At 41.9% G+C, this 25001-nt stretch overlaps 1 protein-coding gene across 1 annotated transcript in view; it reads left to right on the top strand.

Annotated features, from left to right (window-relative positions):
* The first annotated feature begins 367 nt into the window (after positions 1-367).
* TOMM7 (translocase of outer mitochondrial membrane 7) overlaps positions 368-25001 on the top strand; it is a 104145-nt gene continuing 79511 nt past the window's right edge. The window contains exon 1 of the mRNA XM_085631523.1: positions 368-579. Coding sequence (XP_085487649.1) covers positions 477-579 — 103 coding nt within the window. The 5' untranslated portion in view covers positions 368-476. The remainder of the gene's footprint in view (positions 580-25001) is intronic.

The following is a 25001-nucleotide window of genomic DNA, read 5'->3' as shown; positions in this document are numbered from 1 at the left end:
TCTTTCGGCCATTACAGAACAACAGCATCAAGATGGAGCAAAGAGAAACTTGTAGTTACAAACAAATATTGTGAGATTTCTTACTTTCCGAGATGTACATGTTTGATTAGTTTATTCAAATACCTTTCTTGACCGTACATTTTATTTGAATTCAAAATATTATCAAGTAAACATTACTAGAATTCTGAACGCTCGTTTTAATAGAAATTAATTTTTACCGGTTTTGTATTATATCATTAGGTGAGTACTGCAGCAATTCTTAAATGTCATTATTGTCTGTATTCATTAGTCAGGGCTTGTGAGGTTGTGCATGCGTACCCCTGCTCAGCCTTTTTAAAGCTCCTCCCCTCCAGCTTTACTTTGCAGCTTTTCGACAGTTGCCGTAAAGCAACGTTCTCCTACCTTTTCCAGTGCCCTCGTTCTTCTTTCGGTGTTTGGGACCTCTGCTGCCATCTGACTGACCTTTAGGCAGAACAATGGCGAAGATGGGCAAAGACACCAAACAGCGTCTGCAGCAGGTCTTCAAGTGTGGCCAGTTTGTTATTCGATGGGGGTTTATTCCTGCCGTCCTGTATCTAGGTCAGTAGAAATGAAAATGAAACACGCACTAGCATGTTAGTATAGTTCGAAACGTGTAAAGATGCGAAAGATGCACTCTGGGAATTGTAGTTCTGATTTTATAATGGTTAAGGATTACTACAAGACCCACAATGCAAAGAAAAACGGTACTATCTGAGCTACTGACAACTTGAGTGCTCTGGTTAAAATGCGCGATTTTAAAAGAAAGAAGTATCCCACCCACACAGTAAACACACTGTAAGAGTGTTTAGCCTAACTCAGATTTAAACACCTAACTCAGATTTAAACACCTCACTCAAAAATGCAGACTGAAATATCTTGTTTTGTTTAGGACATCCGGTCGGCTCCATATCATTAGCAACCAAGCGGCACCGTTTTGTTACACCTCCAGCCGGTGTTCGCTTTTGTATCCATCAGCACTCAATATGCTGAGGTTTTTCTGCTAATGTGTACAATGATAACAAGAATTGGCATAGCCAATAGGTCTCGCCTTTGGGACCTTATTGGTGTTTAGCCATGCAGCACGTTATCCTGTGTGGTGTGCCGCCAGAGATTGAAGAGTTCTACATTTACTAAACACTGGATCATGCAGTGGGATTCAGGAATACACGTTTGAAATCTATGCTAGATTCTTTATTTGTTGGTAGCTTGATCTAAGCAAATTCTGCTAGGTTTCTATACTAGTTGCTTCATCCAAATGTTACAAATACATCGAACATTCACAGCTACTAAAAGATTCACATAAATCCCAGAAAGGAAATCCTATAGTTTTTGCAATCACCTGCCGCTATAGGCCTTCCTCCTTTGTGGTGGTAAGGGAAGCAAATCAAACAGCGATTCTTCAAAAATTGAGGGACTCCAATCCAAGACGGGTTCATTGTTAGAAGATCTATATTAAAACTGCAACCAATAATAGGAAACATGCTAATATAACACAAAAAAGGGAAAACCTTTCAGTTAGGTAGTGTTTGTGCCTTTGGTCAGCACAATAGCTGTTTGCTCACTGCCCTTCTTGTGGTATATTTTCGTTATTTTCTATGAAGTAATAGAACCAGTACAGTTACATCCACGACCGCCTACACGAGAAAGCTTGAAAGCTGTCATCACACCGCAAACTCTTCAGTACATAAAAGGGTGTTATACACTGCTACTATTACAACAAGCAAAGAAAGAGCACACACTCCCTATGATAAAGTTAAAGGTAAACTGATCAGAAGTAATGTTGCATTTCGACAATGGTTTAAATAACAAGCGTTGTCATTGCTCATTAAGTGTAGTGTAATGCTCCTTCGTTACTCTTGTCGGTGGTGTAGATCGTTCCCTTTGGACATATTACCTCGTCTAATTTGGTATGTAAATGTTGTGAGGGCTGGCAGAGAGGGTCCCAGAAGAGGAACTCGGGATCCGAGGCTCCGTAAATTTTAAGTGAAAGCGATTGTTCTACACTTCTGTGTAATGAAGGGACCACCCATCCAATGGGCTCATGGGGGGTGCTCAGGGGAACAAAAGGGAGGAAGGGGTTAAGGGTTGATGCATGGTGGGAGGATGATTTAGTGAGGGGAAACAGAGGTAATACCCCCTTCCCAAAAAAAAAGCAGATTGTCTTGGAGTGAGGATGTGGCCTAACAACCAGAGCTGTTGACTTTGGAACTGGGGAACCGGGATCAAGTCTCGGTGTCGGCAGCTTTTCCTAACAGATGAGCCAAGATAAAATAAAAATAAAAATGGGCAGAGCATAATAGAAAAGAACAGAAGCGAACGCCTGCATGTAACAGAGGCAGTCCCATGGGAGGGAACCCAGTACCCAAAGGAGGGACTATACAACCCATGCGCCACTAAAAAGCCAGCATTTCTGAACAGCACATAATGCGCTTGAAGCCCAAAGACGAGATACAGCATGTCTTGCAGACAGCGCTTGTGCACTGCCTAGGCTCGACCTAAAAATGAAAGTACAAATCCTAAAATGCAGCATGATATTTGGCGAAAAGGACAGGAGTGTGTTGCGTTCTCTGAAAGCAAATGCAGGAAGCAATTGTCTTTTGAAGAGTACAATTTGGTACACAAAATTAAGGGGGGCGGTTGACTCTGTGGACACACGGAAATTATAACAAGCATTTGCAATGCAATAGGTCTCGCATTATAAAAGTGTGAGCAGTTGGCATTGCTAATAATAATGCATCACTAGCTATTGGCATTGTAAATGATAATGGCATTTATTTATGTGTTTGTTTTATAAAATAGATAAAAAAGGCATTGTCATGAACAATGCCAATAGCTTAAACTTTTGCAAATGCGAGACCTATTGCATTGCAAATGCTTGTCTTTGTTTGCTGGAGTTATCCACAATCGTCGGCCCACGCACCCTTGTCATTGACATCATCAGATACGTCATCCTCAATGGAGATCACCCAAATACTGATTTTAATATAATTTCTCTTTGGGCTTTTAAACGTGTTTCTGTCTGCTGAGGAATGTAGATATTTATTTTTCCTACTATAATGTTATGAGTGCACATTGGTATTACTGTCTGCAGGCCTGCGGTGTTGGTGCCAACGTGAGAAACATTTAAACAGTGTCACAACGCGTTTGTAGATCGCCTCAATGTTGGCAATCTTTATTACAGCAGGGATTTTGGTGTTTTTTTTTAGGTCTGCACAAATGTGCTTTTTTTCCAACCTTTGCAAAAGTTTGTAGCAATGTTCAATGAGATACACCAACTCGAAGTGGGACACCAACACATTCTACTTTTTTCACTCAATTAAAGATTTATAAAGTGCAACAAATCACCTGTGAGGGTCTCAAGGAGCTAGAATGGCCAGTTGCTTGGTGGTCATCTGCAATCTTCAAATTGACAAAATCTTCAGCAAAGTTCTGAAGTTGAACATCCACACCATAATAATCCACATTTGTAAAGCGTGAACAATCACCCGTAAGGGTTTCTAGGCGCTGGGGGCCGTCGGGAAGATGAAGCAAGCTATTGCCCAGAGTCACATGGTGCTGGGCTAATCTGCCGCCGGGGATCGAACCGTGATCCCCAGATTCCGGAGTCAGTCGCCCTGGCCGCGGCGCCACACCTCTTCCCTTCCCATAAGAACGCCCTCACTACATAATTTATCTATCGCACTCTGTGACAACTATTTAAAGGGGCCCCATTTCCATACTTCCACTGGGGGATCATCGAATGTCAGCATAAACTCTGGCCTTTCTCACACACATTTGGGAACTGGCTTTGGCATTAAGCCAAACCCTGCTTACAATTATACCGCTGCAACTACATTAGGTGCACTCTCCTTATCTTGTATTACAAGGAGTGATACTTGCATCCCACACTTCTGTGATGTAACTTTCACCACGTGCAACCACACTGGTCTCCAAGATTTGCTATATTTCCATGCTACGCGCCCACCCATGTTCACACAGTAACTATATGCTGTATATGAGTAAGAGGTTATAAGAGAAGTCATCGGAGATGCCATCAAAGATGTCATTTAACACGAAATGATTGATGTAATGTGAGGTAATAAGCAATGCATGGCAGGGCTGCAAGTTTTGGTTAGCTCAGTGAACTATAACTGCTGAATTTCAGTGTTTTTTGTTTTTAAATGTTAGTTTTATTTTGACATCTAATTATGACATCACTTTAACCTTTCTTTTTTATGTGAATCAATATATAGTGTGTATGTGTAGATCTATATACATGTAATTGCACATGGATTAGTTTTAAAATACACACTAAAGTTACATAACAGGGATTCATTAACAGCGTCTCGCGCACATCTGCCTTTTAAAGAAAGCTCGGTTGGCTAGTGCACCTGTTGTAGAACTGTACGAGTCAGTTTAATCAGAGTTGCTGAGCAGACACATTACTTTAACCCGTCCACGTGTACGTAAATGGCTACATTTCTTGCATTCTGGTACTTGTAGTTTTTCCTGGTACCATATGTGTCGGAATGGAAAGGTCGTACTGGACGAGGTATTCACACCTGGCCTGGTACATAATCCCAAGTGGCCCCTTGGCCAGACCAGCCCAGTCATGGCTCTTTAGGCAAGATTTGTGTACTGATATACTGGACCGATTCATACAATGTTAAATGGGAAACTACCAGCCCCAGAATGCAACATCCCGTTGACTAATAAGGCATGGCTGATGAAAGGAGTCGGGCATGACGTGGGGCTGCGGGACAGCTAAGCCAGTATTACAACTCGAGATCTTTGCACTAAGTTTGGTCACAAAAGCTTCCGTCAGAGCAGCTCGCGGGCACTCAAGGGTTACACCGCATGGTGAAAACAAGTTCTATTTGCTGCTCTGTGCCCGGGGTCCCTGCTGCTGCTCACTGGTCTGGCAGTGCCCCGAGTGCGCTCTGCATTATTTGCCTTGCTGGCATTGCGTCAGTCCGTGCCAAGCCCACAGCAGAGGCCGTCTCAAAGGTCAGGAAGTCCGCCGACCGCGCCCCGTCTGGAGTAGTGCCTGGAAGCGTTTAGTAATGAACAAGTGAGCTGTTCCCGCCTCGCAGCTTCTCCCGCGTCTCCTCCCACTGCTCAATAATAAATGCGAGAGTTGCCGACTTCGGAACGGAGAAACTAAGGAGCATATTAACAAGCCAGGCGATAAAATTATCGCCGATTTAGCGGCAGAAAACTGCCGCTAAAACGGCGATAATGGGCTTGATAATATGCTCTATGGAATTCCAATTGAAGCCTATGTTAAATGTGAATGACATCTAACATGGGCTTCAATTAGAATTCCATAGAGCATATTATCAAGCCTTTTATCGCCGCTTTAGCAGCAGTTTTCTGCCGCTAAAGCGGCGATAATTTTATCGCCTGGCTTGTTAATATGCCCCCAAGTTTGAGCCTCTGCGTCCGTTCAGCATCCTGTGATTCTGGGCAAATCACTTCAAATTCAGGTGCCTGCCATAAATGAATGTGTCTGCAAGTGGTGCTCCGGAAAAGCACGGTGTAGATGGTTAAGTGCTGGTGCTGAGCACCGGAAACCACCGACTCAAATTAAGCACTGCTTAAAAAGAAAAGCGAGAATAGCTCTTGCAACTGACCTCTGTACAACCGGCCGGCGGCTGTTTGCGTGTAGCATGTGGGCCCTAATGCGAACTCGAGTTGGGGCCACTCGTGTTTCATCCTTCAGAACTCCTTAAATGGATGCCATTGATTTGAGCAGCAGCGCCAATAAGGATGAAGCAATTTAGCCCGTGGTCATCGGCTTTTCTTTGTGAGAGACCCCAGGGCTTGTAAGGGGTTGGATTGTTCCACTTTATTGAAAACCTAATTTTAGCCGTCAATGAGCCCTGGGTCGTGCTTGGCACTTTTAGCTAGTATCGAGTATTAATTAGTAAATGCGTGACTACAGGTCCCAGAATGCAAAGGGCTAACTGAATAAAAACGAAAGCTGGCTGATGGATCCATGGCCGCTATAAACAGTGCAGTAGGCCTATATTTTGGGGGACAATACACCACTGCAACACTACCTGCATTGTGTTTCAGAAGAACTGCAGTCTGTGCAGCCTCTGCGCGATCTAAGCAGGCCTCAGAAGAGAGCCTTTCCAGGCTAGGCAGTGGCAGGAACAGAGTTAATCACCGCAAGTGTAGAGTGCATTTCTAGAAATAGTTCCAAAATATGTTGAGACAGACACGAGAAATGCAGCCAGTCTTCTTTTCGTGCATTGCTATTTTACTGTTCAATGTCTTCCTAAACAAGACAGGGTCTGAGAGAGGGAGGGGTCGGGTGAGTCTCAGACAAACGCCACAGTTCAGGAAAGAAGACGGATTGGCGGGTGGAGAGACGGGAGGACGAGAGAACAAAGAGAGATAGAGAAGGGGGCAGAGAGAGTAGAGGCACGAAGAACAAGAAGGGAGGGGGGAATGCCAGCAACAGAGGAGCCCGCGAAAGTGAAAGTGATCGTGATTACGATCGCTACGGAGGAAAGACACATGGCGCTGCGCGCGTGCACGTTCACGTGCACTGTAGCTTTAGGCCACGGCAGCACTTTGAGAAGCCCACATATAAAATGTCTCTTCGAGCCTTTGGCTCGCGAGACCTAAAAACTAGGTGTTTGCCAGGCTGAGTGGAGGACCTTATAAGGTTGATTAAAATCCTTTAAATGAACATGACACCAAATCTTATGTTATAGTTAACCTAGTTTGGTTAATTCTGTATTTTTAATTGCTACAGTAAACTCGCGTGAAGGTTAGGAAGGCTTACGATTTTTTCCAAAAGTACTCCAGAGCTGCTAACCAAAATCTACTATTGTCCTCTCAACCTGCAATTATTTGGCGGGTGAAGCCCTCTTTTCACTCGAATTCACCTTCTTGACAAACAAAAATTCTCTATAAACTTTCAGTGGCATCACCCTCTTTTGAAACCTGTATTACATTCCAAAAACTAGCCATTCTCCGATCACATTCTCACCCTCTTGAACATCTAATTTCATCCTTTTTAGAGTGTCAAGGGATTGACAGGTAAGCCATAGTTTAGTTGCAGTGGAACATCGTGTAAGCCTTTGTATGCAGCACATAACAGCTCTCATGTAAAGTGCTCTGATTCCAATTTGGGTTTTGTTTGCGCGATATAAAAATGCATAAAAAAACAAAAATGAATGTAGATTACCATGGGTCAGCCAAAGTGTTTCATACTTTTAAGGGACCACATACTACCCTAGTTTTGTTTGCATTTTTGCTATGCCACTTGATGTCTATGATTCATGTTTTTTTCAAAAAGGAAATTAATGTGCAGTGCATGTTCAGCTTTACTGTTGTAATCATTTACTACCAGGACTACGTTATTTAAAGATGTGCTTTTCTCTATATTTACCCCAGTTGACCACAGGAATTTATGTGAACCAGTAAAAGAACACATTTTTGAAGGACTCCGCCTCAAACGCTACCCTAACTCCCCAAGTTTTCTCCTTCCCTATTTTGAAATCCACTAATTATGGTCTAACAAAAAGAACTTACACAGAGTCATAAAACACAATATCTGCAAGAATGAATGAGAGTTTTGTAAGGCACTGCAGCTACCCATTAAGGGTGTTTTGGCGCTGAGATAAATTTGAAAGAAAGCAAGAACTTGTAGAAAAGCCAAGAGCCAAGTAAAAAAAAAAAACCCACAATAACTGTGGTCCGAGCCATTGTAGATGAAGCCTGCTCTAACCGAATGGTAGGAAAGGGAACGACCACCTTATTGCATTTTTTTGGTAATCGGTACTTTGATTAGGTGAGTTGTAGATGAGTGCAGAAAATCCTGAGTGCCAAATGTTGAGATAAATACTGGATAAATGATAGACACCTGCTTTGAAGTGCAATATAACAGACCTAGTGCTTTATAAATGGACCTTTTGCCTATTGGAAGACAATGGAGTGCATAGATGTTTGTAGAGCTAGATGGGGAAGGCCAAGTAATAGCTGAGCTGCACTGTGTTCTATCAGATGTAGTCTAGATAGTATACATTTTAGAAGCCCTAGATATTGAGGATTTCAGTAGTCAAGCCCGGATATTAAAATGTTTTGGATCACTTATCCCTTAGATGTAAACAAAGGGATTATATTGCAATGCATTTTGAGATAATGAAAATATAAAAAAAGAAAGTTAGTTGATTTATTCACAAGGATATTTATTGATCAAAGTCCAAGTTGAGATTTTTGGCAGATTGAAAGGGTATAGGAATAATACCTGGCCCTTATTAGTGATGGGACGCACTGTCTGTTTGCGTCACAGCACACCTTTACACAGATGTTCCTCGGCGCAAACTAGGACAGTGCACCCTGTTAGAATGAATGTGCTGCTCCCAGGGTAGTCACAAACTCACGCTGCCCTGGAGATAGCACATTCAGTGAAATATGGAGCAGCTGCTTCAAAGCCTGTCAGTGCTTCGCAGTGCAGACGGCAACCCGCCTGCACTTTGAAAAGGAGAGAAGATACCCCCTGCAGGCGGGTGCGGTGACATCCCCCCTGCGTGCAGGGGGATGTCTGGGCGTCCATGTAACCCGCTTTCACCTCTCCAGAGGGTTACACTTAGGGGCGCACTGTCGGTGCATCTCCTAATGGCATGTTTGCTTTTACACCTGTGTCTATAATATGGATTGGGTTCAAAGTTAAAGTGATTCATGGAATCACACCCTCATGCAAATAAGTGAACGCTGTCTCAGGATGACGCTGGAGCTACATGTGTATCAGCGCTGTCCGTGTTACAGAAGGGACCGCACAAGCGTCTGTGGCCCTTTCTGTAATTCCATAGTACCTTGGGGGTGCAAAAAGTGGGCACACAGGCTCATTGCTTTATCGGGGCACTATCTGTAATACGGCCCCTAGTCACAAGGGACAGGTTATCATTTGACAGTTAATGCAGGTCTATGCAAAACCAGAAAACTAGAGAGGTCTATAAGTCAGTTTGCCTGACCACAGTAACAAGTCTATAAAGTATGTCACCGAGTGCATTAGTCACTAATAACTATAAAAAGAAAACGCGTGTATGCAAGAAAATAGAAGTAATTGCTGGTTCAAAAGAACAACTGGTCAACATGATCCAAGTTATAGGATAACCATCAAACCGACCAAGTGATCAATCCTATCATGTGGTCGTCCAGACTGCACGTAGGCAGGCCCTTTGATCATCAGGACCGTACGCCTGGAAGTGAAACTTTTGACACTGGATCAAATCCACAGCTGGTCTATTAGCCAGCAATTTCTTATGGATGGTTCATGGTTATAAGAACAGTGCAACATAAACAAAAAGTGTAGTGATGTTAAGATAAGGTGATGTGTCTATTCCAACTAATTTTAATAAAGAACAAGACACATCCCCTATTTAAAAAATTAGAACAGCGCAAGCGACAGTGTGAAACAAATAACTGTCGTAAATCGGGCCAACATGTTTCTGCCTATCGGGCTAACAGTCCCTCGGCATTCATCAGGGCCACTGCTCTTAAATTGCTGCTACTGTCACGAAAATGTTGTGAAAATTAAATATATTATCCCTGAACGCAGTTCATGTGATAATCAAAAATAAAGTGAATTTGTTAGAAACAATACAACCTGTAGCCACAGTTGTATATTAATCCTCCTTGTCTCGTTTGGTTCTGGAGGACATCTGAAAAACCATAAATCATTTATTTAAGAAAAACTTTCTACAATCTCGTCAATACGTGCGTTCTCTGAATCAAACGTTATAAAGAAAAAAATCCTTATTTCTCACCCAAACTGACAGGGGGCTGGACCTCACCTCACCTGGACCGTGCTCAGGTATCCGAGGCCCCACACTGTGGATAAAAGAGTGCAAACAAGGCTGGCATCAAATATCTACCTATATGTAGATTAACCATGAAGCCCAACGAATAACCCTGTTATATCTGTCACTCCTGTCCACAATAGTTAAATGATAGAGCTACCATCAGTTCTCAACCCAGCACCCCAAAGTGCCAACCCTCACACCTCATCTTGTTTTAGACACAGTGATCTTATGTCTCAGTATTAAATAAAAAATGTGTGTTATCTTATTTTAGACACAATGTTCTTATCTCTATGTATAGGAATTAACCTACAAAATGTGTTAAATCATTCAAAAGACCCCCTAAAGGAAAACACTCTCTAGGTGTCCACATCTTAATCTATACAACAACAACTCCTAACATGTCCAACTCACCTATCCTTCGGTGCCACCAAACTCTCCTGAGGCTTGGGGGAGGCACCGGCATGAGTGAGCCAGCCGTTTTTATTTACAAAATGGTCAAAGGGGACTATTTTCTTGTCCTATGTGATTAGTGCCTCAAAAATCGAGACGCCCTGCTTAATCTCGATCACCACTGGCTGAATAATGTATGGCATGTCCTCGATGTCAAAACACAGCCTCTATTACTTGTTAAAACAAGTTACAGAAGAACAAACAGAACGCTGTACCTTCCACACTCCCATGAATGCTTCAAACTACACAATGACGTCACAGCTAACATCCCAGTAGTTTATTCAGCAAACAAACTACAAGATGACGTCATAGCGGACATCTTAGTAGTTTATAATTAGGGCTCCCGGTTTTATGGTATTTATTTTTCTCACATTTCCGTCTGTATTTATCCATATTTATTTTTTGGTCATTTTATCTGTATTTATCCACATTTATTTTTGTCGCAAGAAAAAAAGAGGCTGAAACTAGTATTTTACCACATTTATTTAAATTGACATGCACACTTGCATTAGGTTGTTATAGCTGTTTTTTTTTTATTGGATCCTATGCTAAATGCATTATTCACATTAGGAGCGTCCCTGCAGGCAAGTTTCTTCCTACCCTGATGAGGCATGCCGCCCTCTCACCCCAGATCGTTCCACCCCTATGGCCCTACTGAGGGAAAGCATGCTCTCCTGTCTGGTGGCTGATCGGCGAGGGGGGGCCCTCCCCATCACTACCCTGAGAAGTGAAACCTCTAGCACACAGGGCCGGCTTTAGTGCTGGTGGCGCCCTGTGCAACAATGTTTGTTGGCGCCCCTCCGCCAATGACCACCTCCACCACGGATTCTCTCACTAGCACCCTTAACCAGTGACCAAGTCACCATAACCACACTCTCTCAGATGCATTGAATTAGTTATATAGCGCCACTCATACCAGTGTAGGGTGTCCGAGCACTTTGCATCACACACACATTACACAGAGACAATCAATCATACAAGTGTAAATCAGTGTATAGGAAATGTTAATTAAGCCAAAGGATTGAAAGTGTAGGAGTCACATGTCACCCATACTGGTAGGCAGTATAGTTTAAGAGTGCTTGTTGTGGAGAAGCACAAACGCAGAGTCGAAAAAGAAACAGCATAGTTGGGAGTTTTCTTTAATAAAATAAGAATCGATTTCTAGCCAAATTAACCCTTTTTGCAACATTAATCAATGTTCTAATAATGTATACTTTGCAGTGTGTATGCAGTTCCGTGATGAAAGTTAATAGCTCACTGTTGTATATTAGGACTTTAAGTTATAAATTGCAAGTAACAAAAGGATGTCTCTTTTGAAAGCAGTAATCTGCTAACCTGTTTACATCATACGCACTCTGTAATCTACTTGATACAAGTTCTTTGCAGCAGGCATATTCACCCTCTGCGCTAACTTCACCCAAGTCAAAACCTCAACTATACAAAACGCTGATCTCTCTCCAGGAAGATAATCTACTTGATACAAGTTCTTTGCAGCAGGCATATTTACCCTCTGCGCTAACTTCACCTAAGTCAAAACCTCAACTATACAAAACGCTGATCTCTCTCCAGGAAGATAATTAATCACACGAGTTATCTTGACATTTATGTGAGGCCTGGTAATTGCAGGCGGAAAGAAATGCTGCAACAGGTGCTTCAAAAGCTTAATAAACTTTCAAACGCGGCGCCCCCAGGAAGCCAGCACCCGGTGCAGTGGCACCGGTCGCACCGCCCTAAAGCCGGCCCTGCTAGCACCTAGGGCCTATGGAGACAAGAGCAATATCCAATAATTATGGCCCGGAAATCCTGGAATGGAACCACCTATCTATTATACCCGCTGGATTTCGTTGCCATCACATGCCCCACTCTTGCTCACCCTGTGTGGTATGGATATGAGGTATGAGTGTTGGGCTCACCTCGCTTGAAAATCGCCGGCGTTGCAAGGCATATCTGAGCTCACTCAATCCGTCTTGGGAGCCGCAATCTTGGGTTCCTGCCAGGGGTGCCTCAATCCCTCTAGCACCCATCCCTCTGTTTAAAGTGACCGTCGCTCCACCTTCAACAATCTACTATATTTTAAAATAAATGGTGTTCTTAAGGCTCTTCCCTTTGACCCCCTCCGTGCCCTGCCACATCAACCTCCTTCCCCCTCCCATACAACAACAAAAGTTTGCTGGGGCTTCAGCCGATGTCCTGGGGTGTTTTCACACCTCTTAATGGACATCGGCTGCTTGCATTGCTCCTACAATTTACACCTTGTCTGACCACCGCTGTGAGGGGTCCTGGAGGGTCTCTGTAGACAGGGCGCTCCCAGCTGCACTTGTTCACCCCTCTTCGGAGTGGCAGTTTGAGGGCAGCACTTTAAGATTTCTTTCAGCAGCCTCTGTGCACCTCTCACTCAGATTTTATAGAGGAGCACAGAGGCGGCAGGAGCATCTGTTTTGTAAGTATTTTCCCGTTTCTATATATAAATGCAGACAAAAACCAAAAGGTTTTCCGTCTGTATTTATATGTAAAAATCCGTTTAAACGGAAAACCGGGAGCCTTATTTATAATGTTAAAAGGGTCTCATACCGGCCGTCATTAACGAAATGTGTACCTCTCACAGTTTGTAAATACTAGATATATTATTGTGTAAATCTAATCACAAAGAGAGACGCACAGGCACGTATAATTGCAGTCTGCCTTACACTAAATCACCAGGTAGATAGACCCAAGTGTGTCACCATACAGATCATTCATGTTCTATAATATACCCAGAAGGGTAAACTTCGTATAGTGTACATAGTGTCTATAATTTAAACACATTACGGCCACTGTTCTTATGTACTGGCCACAAATCTTCTAACCTGTGATATTGAATACAATCCTCTAGGGATTTATCAGGACCAAATCTGACTGCGCTTAAAGGGCCTGCCAGGGTATAGCATCATTTAGTCCTTGTGTGTCCGCTGAGAGCTTGTGAATCCATTTTTGTTCCTTCAAAAAGAGGTGTTTGGAAACGTTGCTAACATGAGAAGGTATGAACGGCTTTTCCAAAACCGTCCATTGGAAATCAGCTTCACCATGTTTATTCTCTAGAAAGTGTTTAGTCAGCCGCGTCATTGATTTCTTACAGCGGAAAGAGCTCTTATGTGCCAGCATGCGTAATCGTACCTTGCGGGTAGTCATGCCCACATATATGATTGAACAAGGACAAGTCAAAAGGTAGATTAGATTCTCACTGTTACAATTGGAAAAATGAGTTTGGGACCACGGCCTGTCTGTGCCTATGTCTACCTCTACTGAATGTTTGGTTTGCGGGCAAACCGAACAATTACCACAAGGATGATGTCCAGTTACTGGTGGTAAATCCCATAATGTACCTAACACTCTCCCCGGAGTTTCTCTAGGGCGAGTGTGTATGAGGCGATCTCTAATACTATTTCCTCGTCTAAAGGCAAATAATGGTAAACCGATTTTCTCATCGCTGTGATTCAATATACGCCAGTGTTGTCTGATTATCTTCTGAAGACTGTTGCTCTTGGTGTTAAAAGTACTCACGTATGTGATTCTTTCTGTGACAGCTTTAGGAACAGGAGGTTCCAAGAGTGCATCGCGATTGTTATTGCTCGCCCGTTTGCATGACTGCTTGATGAGACGGCGAGGATAATGTCTTTCCACCAATTGTAAGGTCAGGTTTTTTGCATGAATATTATAATCCTCTACCTTAGAGCAGTTCCTCCGAAGACGTAGGAACTGTCCATAAGGTAGGTTATCACGCAATGCTTTGGGATGGTGGCTGTCGTACATGAGTAGAGAGTTCCTTGCCATGGGTTTTCTAAACAACTCGCTATGTAAGCCTGTAGATGTCACATATATAGAAAGGTCCAAAAAGGACAGTCTCTCCTTGTGAGCCTCAAAGGTAAACTTAAGAAATTCATTCTGACTATTCAGCCAGAGATTAAATTTACTCACTGATTCCATATTTCCACTCCACACTACCAACACATCATCGATGTATCTTTTCCACCATTTTATTGATGGAAAAAAAGGGTTTGTGGGAGTAAGAATATGTCGTTGCTCAAAATCATGTACATACAAATTCGCCAGACTCGGCGCGAAAACACAGCCCATGCTCGTGCCGGAGGTCTGAAGATAAACAGTGTCCTCAAAGCGAAAAAAGTTTTCCTTCATAGCCAAAGTAGCCAAGGCCATTATGAAGACCACTGGCGTAATGGTGTCCCCAATATTCTCCCCCAAGATGGTTGTAACCACTTCAAGAGTTTCATCCTGGGGGATTGAGGTATATAACGACTCCACATCAAAGGAGACCAATTACGCCAGTGGCCTTCATAATGGCCTTGGCTACTTTGGCTATGAAGGAAAACTTTTTTCGCTTCGAGCACACTGTTTATCTTCAGACCTCCGGCGTTTTTTCGCGCCGAGTCTGGCGAATTTGTACGTACATGATTTTGAGCAACGACATGTTCTTACTCCCACGAACCCTTTTTTTTCATCAATAAAATTGATTTTTGGACCTTTCCATATATGTGACATCTACAGGCTTACATAGCGAGTTGTTTAGGAAACCCATGGCAAGGAACTCTCTACTCATGTACGACAGCCACCATCCCAAAGCATTGTGTGATAACCTACCTTATGGACAGTTCCTACGTCTTCGGAGGAACTGCTCTAAGAGAGAGGATTATAATATTCATGCAAAAATTCTGACCTTACAATTGGTGGAAAGACATTATCCTCACCGTCTCATCAAGCAGTCATGCAAACGGGCGCGCAATAACAATCGCGATGCACTCTTGGAACCTCCAGTTCCTAAAGCTGTCACAGAAAGACTCACATTCGTGAGTACTTTTAACACCAAGAGCAACAGTCTTCAGAAGATAATCAGAAAACACTGGCGTATATTGAATCAAAGCGATGAGAAAATCGGTTTACCATTATTTGCCTTTAGACGAGGAAATGGTATTAGAGATCGCCTCGTACACACTCGCCCTAGAGAAACTCCGGGGAGAGTGTTGGGTACATTATGGGATTTACCACCAGTAACCGGACATCATCCTTGTGGTAATTGTTCGGTTTGCCCGCAAACCAAACATTCAGTAGAGGTAGACATAGGCACAGACAGGCCGTGGTCCCAAACTCATTTTTCCAATTGTAACAGTGAGAATCTAATCTACCTTTTGACTTGTCCTTGTTCAATCATATATGTGGGCATGACTACCCGCAAGGTAAGATTACGCATGCTTGAACATAAGAGCTCTTTCCGCTGTAAGAAATCAATGACGCGGCTGACTAAACACTTTCTAGAGAATAAACATGGTGAAGCTGATTTCCAATGGACGGTTTTGGAAAAGCCGTTCATACCTTCTCATGTTAGCAACGTTTCCAAACACCTCTTTTTGAAGGAACAAAAATGGATTCACAAGCTCTCAGCGGACACACAAGGACTAAATGATGCTATACCCTGGCAGGCCCTTTAAGCGCAGTCAGATTTGGTCCTGATAAATCCCTAGAGGATTGTATTCAATATCACAGGTTAGAAGATTTGTGGCCAGTACATAAGAACAGTGGCCGGAAGGTGTTTAAATTATAGACACTATGTACACTATACGAAGTTTACCCTTCTGGGTATATTATATAACATGAATGATCTGTATGGTGACACACTTGGGTCCATCTACCTGGTGATTTAGTGTAAGGCAGACTGCAATTATACGTGCCTGTGCGTCTCTCTTTGTGATTAGATTTACACAATAATATCATATCTAGTATTTACAAACTGTGAGAGGTACACATTTCGTTAATGACGACCGGTATGAGACCCTTTTAACTTTTAACATTATAAACTACTAAGATGTCCGCTATGACGTCATCTTGTAGTTTGTTTGCATTGCTGAATAAACTACTGGGATTTTAGCTGTGACGTCATTGTGTAGTTTGAAGCATTCATGGGAGTGTGGAAGGTTACAGCGTTCTGTTTGTTCTTCAGTAACTTGTTTTAACAAGTAATAGAGGCTATGTTTTGACATCGAGGACATGCCATACATTATTCAGCCGCTGGTGATCGAGATTAAGCAGGGCGTCTCGATTTTTGAGGCACTAATCGCATAGGACAAGAAAATAGTCCCCTTTGACCATTTTGTAAATAAAAACGGCTGGCTCACTCACGCCGGTGCCTCCCCCAAGCCTCAGGAGAGTTTGGTGGCACCGACAGATAGGTGAGTTGGACATGTTAGGAGTTGTTGTATAGATTAAGATGTGGACACCTAGAGAGTGTTTTCCTTTAGGGGGTCTTTTGAATGATTTAACACATATTTTGTAGGTTAATTCCTATACATAGAGATAAGAACATTGTGTCTAAAATAAGATAACACACATTTTTTATTTAATACTGAGACATAAGATCACTGTGTCTAAAACAAGAGAAAACAAGATGAGGTGTGAGGGTTGGCACTTTGGGGTGCTGGGTTGAGAACTGATGGTCGCTCTATCATTTAACTATTGTGGACAGGAGTGACAGGTATAACAGGGTTATTTGTTGGGCTTCATGGTTAATCTACATATAGGTAGATATTTGACGCCAGCCTTGTTTGCACTCTTTTATCCACAGTGCGGGGCCTCAGATACGTGAGCACGGTCCAGGTGAGGTGAGGTCCAGTCCCCTGTCAGTTTGGGTGAGAAATAAGGAATTTTTTCTTTATAAAGTTTGATTCAGAGAACGTACGTACTGACGAGATTGTAGAAAGTTTTTCTTAAATAAATGATATATGGTTTTTCAGATGTCCTCCAGAACCAAACGAGACAAGGAGGATTAATATACAACTGTGGCTATAGGTTGTATTGTTTCTAACAAATTCACTTTATTTTTTATTATCACATGAACTGCGTTCAGGGATAATATATTTAATTTTCACAACATTTTCGTGACAGTAGCAGCAATTTAAGAGCAGTGGCCCTGATGAATGCCGAGGGACTGTTAGCCCGATAGGCAGAAACATGTTGGCCCGATTTACGCCAATTATTTGTTTCACACTGTCGCTTGCGCTGTTCTAATTTTTTAATTAGGGGAGGTGTCTTGTTCTTTATTAAAATTAGTTGGTATAGACACATCACCTTATCTTAACATCACTACACTTTTTGTTTATGTTGCACTGTTCTTATTACCATGAACCATTCATAAGAAATTGGTGGCTAATAGACCAGCTGTGGATTTGATCCAGTGTCAAAAGTTTTACTGCCAGGTGTACGGTCCTGATGATCAAAGGGCCTGCCTACGTGCAGTCTGGACGACCACATGATAGGATTGATCACTTGGTCGGTTTGATGGTTATCCTATAACTTGGATCATGTTGACCAGTTGTTCTTTTGAACCAGCAATTACTTCTACTTTCTTGCATACACGCGTTTTCTTTTTATAGTTATTAGTGACTAATGCACTCGGTGACATACTTTATTAGACTTGTTACTGTGGTCAGGCAAACTGACTTATAGACCTCTCTGGTTTTCTGGTTTTGCATATAGCGGTGTCTGGGGAAGTATACCATGAGGAGGTCTTTAAACATTTGTTCCCTCTGACCCTCCATTCTTTGTTGTGTTATGTATAGTTAATGCAGGTCGCCAAATGTAGTTGAGAATTTAAACATACCTGTTAATATGAAAGAATGCACACTGCAAGTTGTGATTGAGACACGTTGTAGTCTTTTCTAGTGGTTTGTTCCAGTTACTTGTATCTAAACTATCATAACCGACTGAAATAGAACACTCTCGCTGTGCACTCTTTGCATCATGGACTCCAGGGCTGGTGATCTGTTGTGTAGAAGTAACCCTTCTCTGGAGGCAAGCACTAAGACAGATTCCAGAAAGTACAAATGGGTAACCTCAAGTTTATTCACAGTATGCACTGAAACTTTCTGTACTGCCAAAATAGCTGAATAAACAAATATGCTTAATTTGTATTGCAACAAGTTATTGATTTAAAAACTTGACGGCTCTAAACGCTTGTTTTTCAAAACTCTCTCCGTTTGTCTTCGCTCTGCACAAAGTGAGACCATTCTATTTGCAGGACTGGCTAATTTCCTATATTCTAACTAGAACGCTAGGATTCTACCATTCTCTTTTTTTCCGTATTTCTCGAGTTCGTGTGAGTGGCAGGTCCTTTTCTAATTTGGCCACAAAATACTTGAAGGCTTTACCTGTTTGATTACTTTGCATCCCAGAACATCTAGTCTTTCTTCCCCAAGTAAAAACCTTACTTTCTTTGCATTTACCAATTTGTAACTGAAATTTCTTACTTTGCCATTAATGTTTCTCTTGATCCTTTTGCAGCAGAGCACCCTTTGGGGTAATAGCGCTTAATAAATATTTAATGAAATAAATGAATAGCTGATATTGCTGCGTTTTTGTGGGAAGGAGAAGTCTTTGGCAATGAAAATACTGAACTTGACTTCAGCTGACTGAGTGTTATCAGTACCACATTTAAAGAAATACTAATTTGTGACTCGATTATTGAAGATATTGGAAGCAAATATATATATTCAAAAAGGAGTTAACCTACAAGGAAATGCTATTGCTCAAATAGTGATGGTGATAGGCATTGGGATAGACGTATTCATTTTGGCAAAGCTACGTGTATAGTTTTAAAGGGTTATCAATATTTACTCAATTGGTCTTCTATCTCTTTCAGAAGGTATAGTGAAAAGGTTGAAGCGGAATTGGTGGCAAGTACATATTATACCAGTGAGGTATGCAGTGGGGTCTGCTGGGTAGGCAAGAATTCTCAAAATAGAAGTTCATACACTTGTACCAACGTCAGAGGCCAGACATAGTCGAAGGTGCCCAGTATTTTAGATTATTTAGTGTAACTTTACTCCCTGGGGATAAATCTGCTTTGCAGAATACAGTAAACTTCGATGCTACTCGACCCTCGTCCCTGGCTAGAGCAAATCAAGAAAGCCAGGTAAGTTGACTTGGGGGGGGGGGGGGGGGATCATATTAATTGAGAAGAAGAAACTCTCCCGTTCAGGGGTTTCGTCTTGAAAAAAGCTGTCAAGCAACCACTGGTTACTATATTGGAAACTGTTGCATCGAATCTAGCATGCCCATGTTATTCTGTAGGGTTTATAGCAATAGCTTCATGTTGTAGCCTAGATATTTGAGAAAAACGGACACATCTACACTTACCTCTTTATGTCTGAAACTCACTCGTTAATATAGTGACTTGAAAGAACAAAATTATTCTATTGTGTATCATTATGCACACTATCGAAGTGAGCTGCACCATATGAAAGAACTTTCTAAATATTTGTGAAGTTTAGAATTTGCACCTAGGATCTAGATTTATGTATTTTATATGAAGTGAAAAAATGAAACCTACTACCCCCCACATAAAATGTTTGTCTGTAAAAAAAAAGCTTATCCTACGGAGATAGACCATTGTTGTGGTCATTATGACAAGAGGTGTGATTACAGAGTTGGTGATGTTTGTTGATTTGAAAGGATTCCCATGCCAAATTCTAGGGTGAGGAATGCATTAAGTGGAAGTGGGCACCTCTCTAAATTTGTCTAAGATGAACTCGAGTGAGGATTGCTGTTCCGGACACCGGTTTGAGTGTAGTATTGAATGAGAAGACAGCTTAATTGGCCATTTTCATGGGCTATCACCAGTTCATTGTTGAACATTTGGATTTAATTTTGTAGTCTATTTGGCATAAAGCGTCACTAATGTGTATTAACTTTGTGATCGCAGAGACCAGCTCAATCTCTAGGGGTCTAGCTAAGATGTTGGCCTTTTTATTAACAAAGTACCATACCGAGTTCTATGGGCCTACCTGGTTTAAATAAAACATCTATTCTTGCCTCGAATCTCTACTTGCTGACTGCACTAAAACATTTCCAACAGATGGGCAGTCACCTTTGTCTACATTTTTATCTAAAATTTCGCCTGGAGCCCTTTTGGAACCAGCACCTTCCCTGGCATCGCTTGCTGGTTATGCGTCGCACATTTATTTCTGATTTACATGTGCTTTGAAGCTCATTTTGTCCATTGCGCTAGTTTATAGGTTGGCGTATCACTTTTAAATCCCCCATCCTAACTGGCTCCGTGTTGCCGCAAGATAGGTGGTGTATTTGGCATGTGTTTCTGCAGTTACCTTCTCCACACCAACTTCATACTCTTTCCATATATGAATAATCCAGTCTGTTTATCACCTTTACTAAGTCACAATTTAAGCTTCCCATTAAAACCACATAAGCTGAGTCTGACGTCGCCTCACATGTAGGCCCATTGCACTAGAACTATAGCCCTAACTCATTCCAAAGACTGACAGAACAGTAAAGCCGTGCATGTCCAATGTGGTCTCCTTCATATTGACCCTCTCTTCCCCCCCCCCCCCCCCCCCCCCCCCTCCCGGCGTCACACCAAACAAAGCTAATAACTGAATTACATCATTAAAATCGGCCTAACAGTCTGCAGGCAAGTGCATAGGTACTACAATTGGACACTATCAAGTGAAATGACCCAATTAAGTTCCTCACCCACCTTTCTTGACAGTGCACAACATACATTTCAGGTTTTGCCTGGACCATAACTGAAATGACACCACTGCATTATCCACTGTATCTCCTTTATCCCCCTGCCTTCAGTCCCCAGTTCTTATCTCCTAAATGTCAGTCTGATTTGTTTGTGGCTCGAAGTGCTTGGCTCACCATTTTAGTAAACGCAGAGTTCTACTTATCCTTGCCCCTCACTCGGACTCCTGGCCACCAGTACACTGATGAAACTGGCAGGCAGATTAAGGATCGTGATTGGCAGACTTCTTCCTTTGATGCAGGTGACCGCTACTAATTTGTTTTGGCAACCATTTGTCAGTCTGCAGGAATGCAGCTGCCCATCGTCTTAGGGATGAGTTTCTTTTTGTATTGCAAAGATTACAACATAGATATTTCTAAAAGTTCGCAATATTTTTTCATTTTTTGCTTATTTTTTTAAGTGTTTTTTTTCTCTCCAGACCGTATATGCTGGGTCTTTCATTTGTGATGCATGACATTTTGCCTTCCTCACTTGTTTTTAAGAAAATTATTATTTCTTCTCTAGGATGTTAACTATACATTGCTGTTGATACCATAACCACAGACTTGAAATACAAAAATGAACAAATTAGCATGTGCCAGCCAACATTGCGACTGTTTGGTAGCAACTCAGCTGAGGATTGTTGAATATTTGAGACATCATGATGTTAAGGGTTGTTAATTGTTTCAAATCACGTAGGCTATGCTCAGAAGTGGTGTTGGTATGCGAGTGGAAATGCTTGTGTTCGGCCTGGAAGAGAAGCCTGATTTTGGAAGGTTTATATTGTTGAAATGGGAAGTCGAGATGTCAACCTAGTTGAATAGATGAATGGAGAGGTCCAAAGGTTTATGGTGAAGGAGAACATTTATTCTTGTATGTGCAGCCAATCTTGTGAGTGCATCTGTGCTGCTCAGCTTGAGGAGATGGTGATATTGGGTGAAGAAGGATAATTTAACCAAATGTTACACTTTCCTTAGTAGTTTGGTTGTGGAAGAGTGCATGAAAAGCAGACAGAGATAAATTGTAAGAAAGTGCAACTTGAATATTGTAATGTATTTACCTGTGTGCAAAGTACAATTGAAATGTCGGGTGTGGGCATAGAAATGCCACACAAGCACATACCGTTAAGCAGGTGTCTCTTAAGTGCAGGGTTGGGAAAGCCTGGCCATGATGCTCGTGGGCAAAGAGGCGGAGGCCCCTAGACACAGCACGTTGTATACACGAAGGCTGTGGTTCGTGTTTTTATTTTTTACTTTTTTAAAGCTTCTAAATGAATAGACGTACTTCCTGTCAGGTGCACATTACTTAGAAGTAAAAACCATGGGAAACTAATTCTACTCTAAATTGTAGACTTCTGAGTGTTTCTCACGGGAGATGAATAGCTGTGTTTATTGGTAGGGAATCCTTTACAAAACCTCTTATGATTCTTATCATGTGCTTGTAGGTGTAGACCTGGGAAAACCTAATGCAGGCTTTCCTGTAAATGCAAAGCAGCTTGTGTTGCAGAGTACTTGGTCCACGAACCCATGTGCAGCTAAGCAGAATAAATGGAAGTAATATGTTTTGATGTGACTGTTTGAAGTAGCACATTTATGGTAACACGAAAGTGGTTTCTATTTTCTTTCCAGTAAGTCTTCAAAAGGGCCAACGTTACTCCCCACATATGGTAAAGAATAGACTGAATGTTTGGGCTGATCAAAAAGATCTAAGTCTAGTCTTACCGCAGTGGTATATAGGAGGACATTGTTTTTTTCTCTCAAACATTTGAGGACAAACTCGTGTTAGCAGCAAACACATTACATTGGTTGCACTTGTTGAAAAAGTGAGGGAAACTTTGTTATCCACAAATATACCAAACTTGCCATTGAAATTTTACAACAATTCTTGATGTCATTCGTAATTCTGCAGGGGAGAAAGTGTTGCCTGGTAGCATGTATATATGTATATGTTTGTGATATATAGATATATATTCACTTCAAAAACCATAGGTTTCAGGCATGTTATAGTTTGAAATTAGCATTTAAAAAACCTTTGAAATTCACTGAAAAAACCATAGGTTTTAGGGAAAGTTATAGTTAGTTGGACAATTCAATCGTACAAAACCAGAGAAATTCCCCCGTTATAGTTAGTCCAGCTAACTATAACTCGCGCCCCCGCAATGCACTGCTGATAACATCACCTCTCTGCAGCGCAGTGGCACTTACCGAGGCACAAGATGGCTGCCAACACTTCCTGATTTGAAGTGTTGACAGCCAATTAGAATGCAGCTCGTGATCGGGAGGGTGCGTGGATTCTCCGCGCCTCTAAATATCGAAACTGAACGGATTTACACCATTTTTAAAAAGGTCGCTTTCTGAGCCAAGCAGTATCTTTTTGCCAAATTTGGGGTAAATCCGTTCAGTAGTTTCGGCTGCATCCTTGCATAAAGTTTCCTATGGAAAATTGATTTTTTGACTCTTATTTTTTGAATATCTCAGCAACTACTGAACGGATTCACACCATTTAAAAAAAAAAAGTCTCTTTCTGAACCAAGGGCTACCTTTTTGGTGTAATTAAGTTCAGCAGTTCGGGCTGTAGTCGTGTCTAAAGTTTCCTATGGAGAAAACGCGCTTTGGGACCCTCCTTTTTTCTCGGCCCCTGCTTGGCGAATCTCCCCGAAACTTTCAGGATAGGAGCTGACTGGAGCGGGACCAACGCTTTGAAAATTTCGCAAAGATTCGTCAACCGGTGCCAAAGTTATTGGGAAAAGAAAAAACCTTATTTGAATAGAAACAAGGTCCTAACTATAACTACCTACTGGCGACCGCCAGTAGGAAATATATATATCTATATATATCTATATCTATCTATCTATCTATTGCTGGGGGTATCACAGCGCTTTACAGATTGGTAGTTACGAAGGTACAAGAAATGTCGACAATAGCACAGACCGGACCAGAAAAGGACATATTCGATCATATCATTTCGATAAAGGCAAGAGTAAGATAGCGAGCCCTAGGGTGAAACTGGGGATCCAGCCCAGAAATGTCTTCATGAGAACCTATTTAACTTTTCTATGAAGGAAGCCGTAGATAATGACACAACCGGACAGGAAAAGGACAATACAGATCATAACAATCATAGCAGTTCAATAAAAGCAAGAGTAAGATAGCGAGTCCTAGGGTGGGCTGGGGAACTGACCCAGAAATTTCTTCATCAGAAACTATGTAACTTCCCTTTTGAAGGAAGCTGTGGAATTATTCTGTATTATTTCAGGTGGCAGGGAGTTCCAACTTCTTGGTGCAATACCCGAGAATGCTCAATTGTATGTTTTCTTTTCATGGAAGTTCTGTGGCTTGAGTAGTAAAGTGCTGGAGCCCCTAGAGAGCTCAAGAGTTTGTGCAACATATAGGGCCATATGTAGGTACCTAAATACCGGCCGGTAACGGCCGAAATTCGGTAAATATCCCGTTACCGACCGGTATTTAGGCAATTGAGATGTAGGTGGCCTGATTTCAGGATTCGGTAATTTACCGAATCGGAATGTTAAGAAATCGGTAAAATACGATTCGGTAAATTACCGAATCGGTAAATTACCGAATCCTAAAATCCTATGTAGGAGGCACTCAAGTGAGTGCATTTGTGGTTTCTGGATTCATTATTTACCACCAACTACAAGTTGATGGTAAATAACGAATACCTTTTTAAAAAGCAATTTTGTGCTTTTTGAAAAGTGCCATGTGGCAGACATACATGCCCTTAGGGCATGTACGTGCGCCACATGTGCACACATGCACGATTCAGGGGTGCAACAGGGTGTCAATGTGACACCCTGCCACCCATGAATATGCTCCCCCTATTACCGATTCGGTATTTACCGAATCGGTAGTAGTGAATGGCTTCCCATTCATTCCTATGGGCCTCCAGGCCCATAGGAATGAATTGGAAGGGATGTATTATTACCGAATCGGTAAATACCGATTCATAAATACCGAATATTACCGATTCGGTAATAATTACCGAATGTTTACCTACATTATATTTACAGATTCATAAATACCGAATCGGTAAAATTCGGTATTTAAGAATCGGTAAATATAATTTACCTACATATGGCCCATAATGGGGAGCCGAAATGTAGAGCTTTGTGGGTCAATCATGCAATTTTTAGATGTATCCTTGCC

The sequence above is a fragment of the Triturus cristatus genome, chromosome 10 (assembly GCF_964204655.1).
Source record: "Triturus cristatus chromosome 10, aTriCri1.1, whole genome shotgun sequence".
NCBI lineage: Eukaryota > Metazoa > Chordata > Amphibia > Caudata > Salamandridae > Triturus > Triturus cristatus.
Note: the sequence above shows the minus strand (reverse complement) of the source record. Positions and strands in the feature narration are given on the sequence as shown.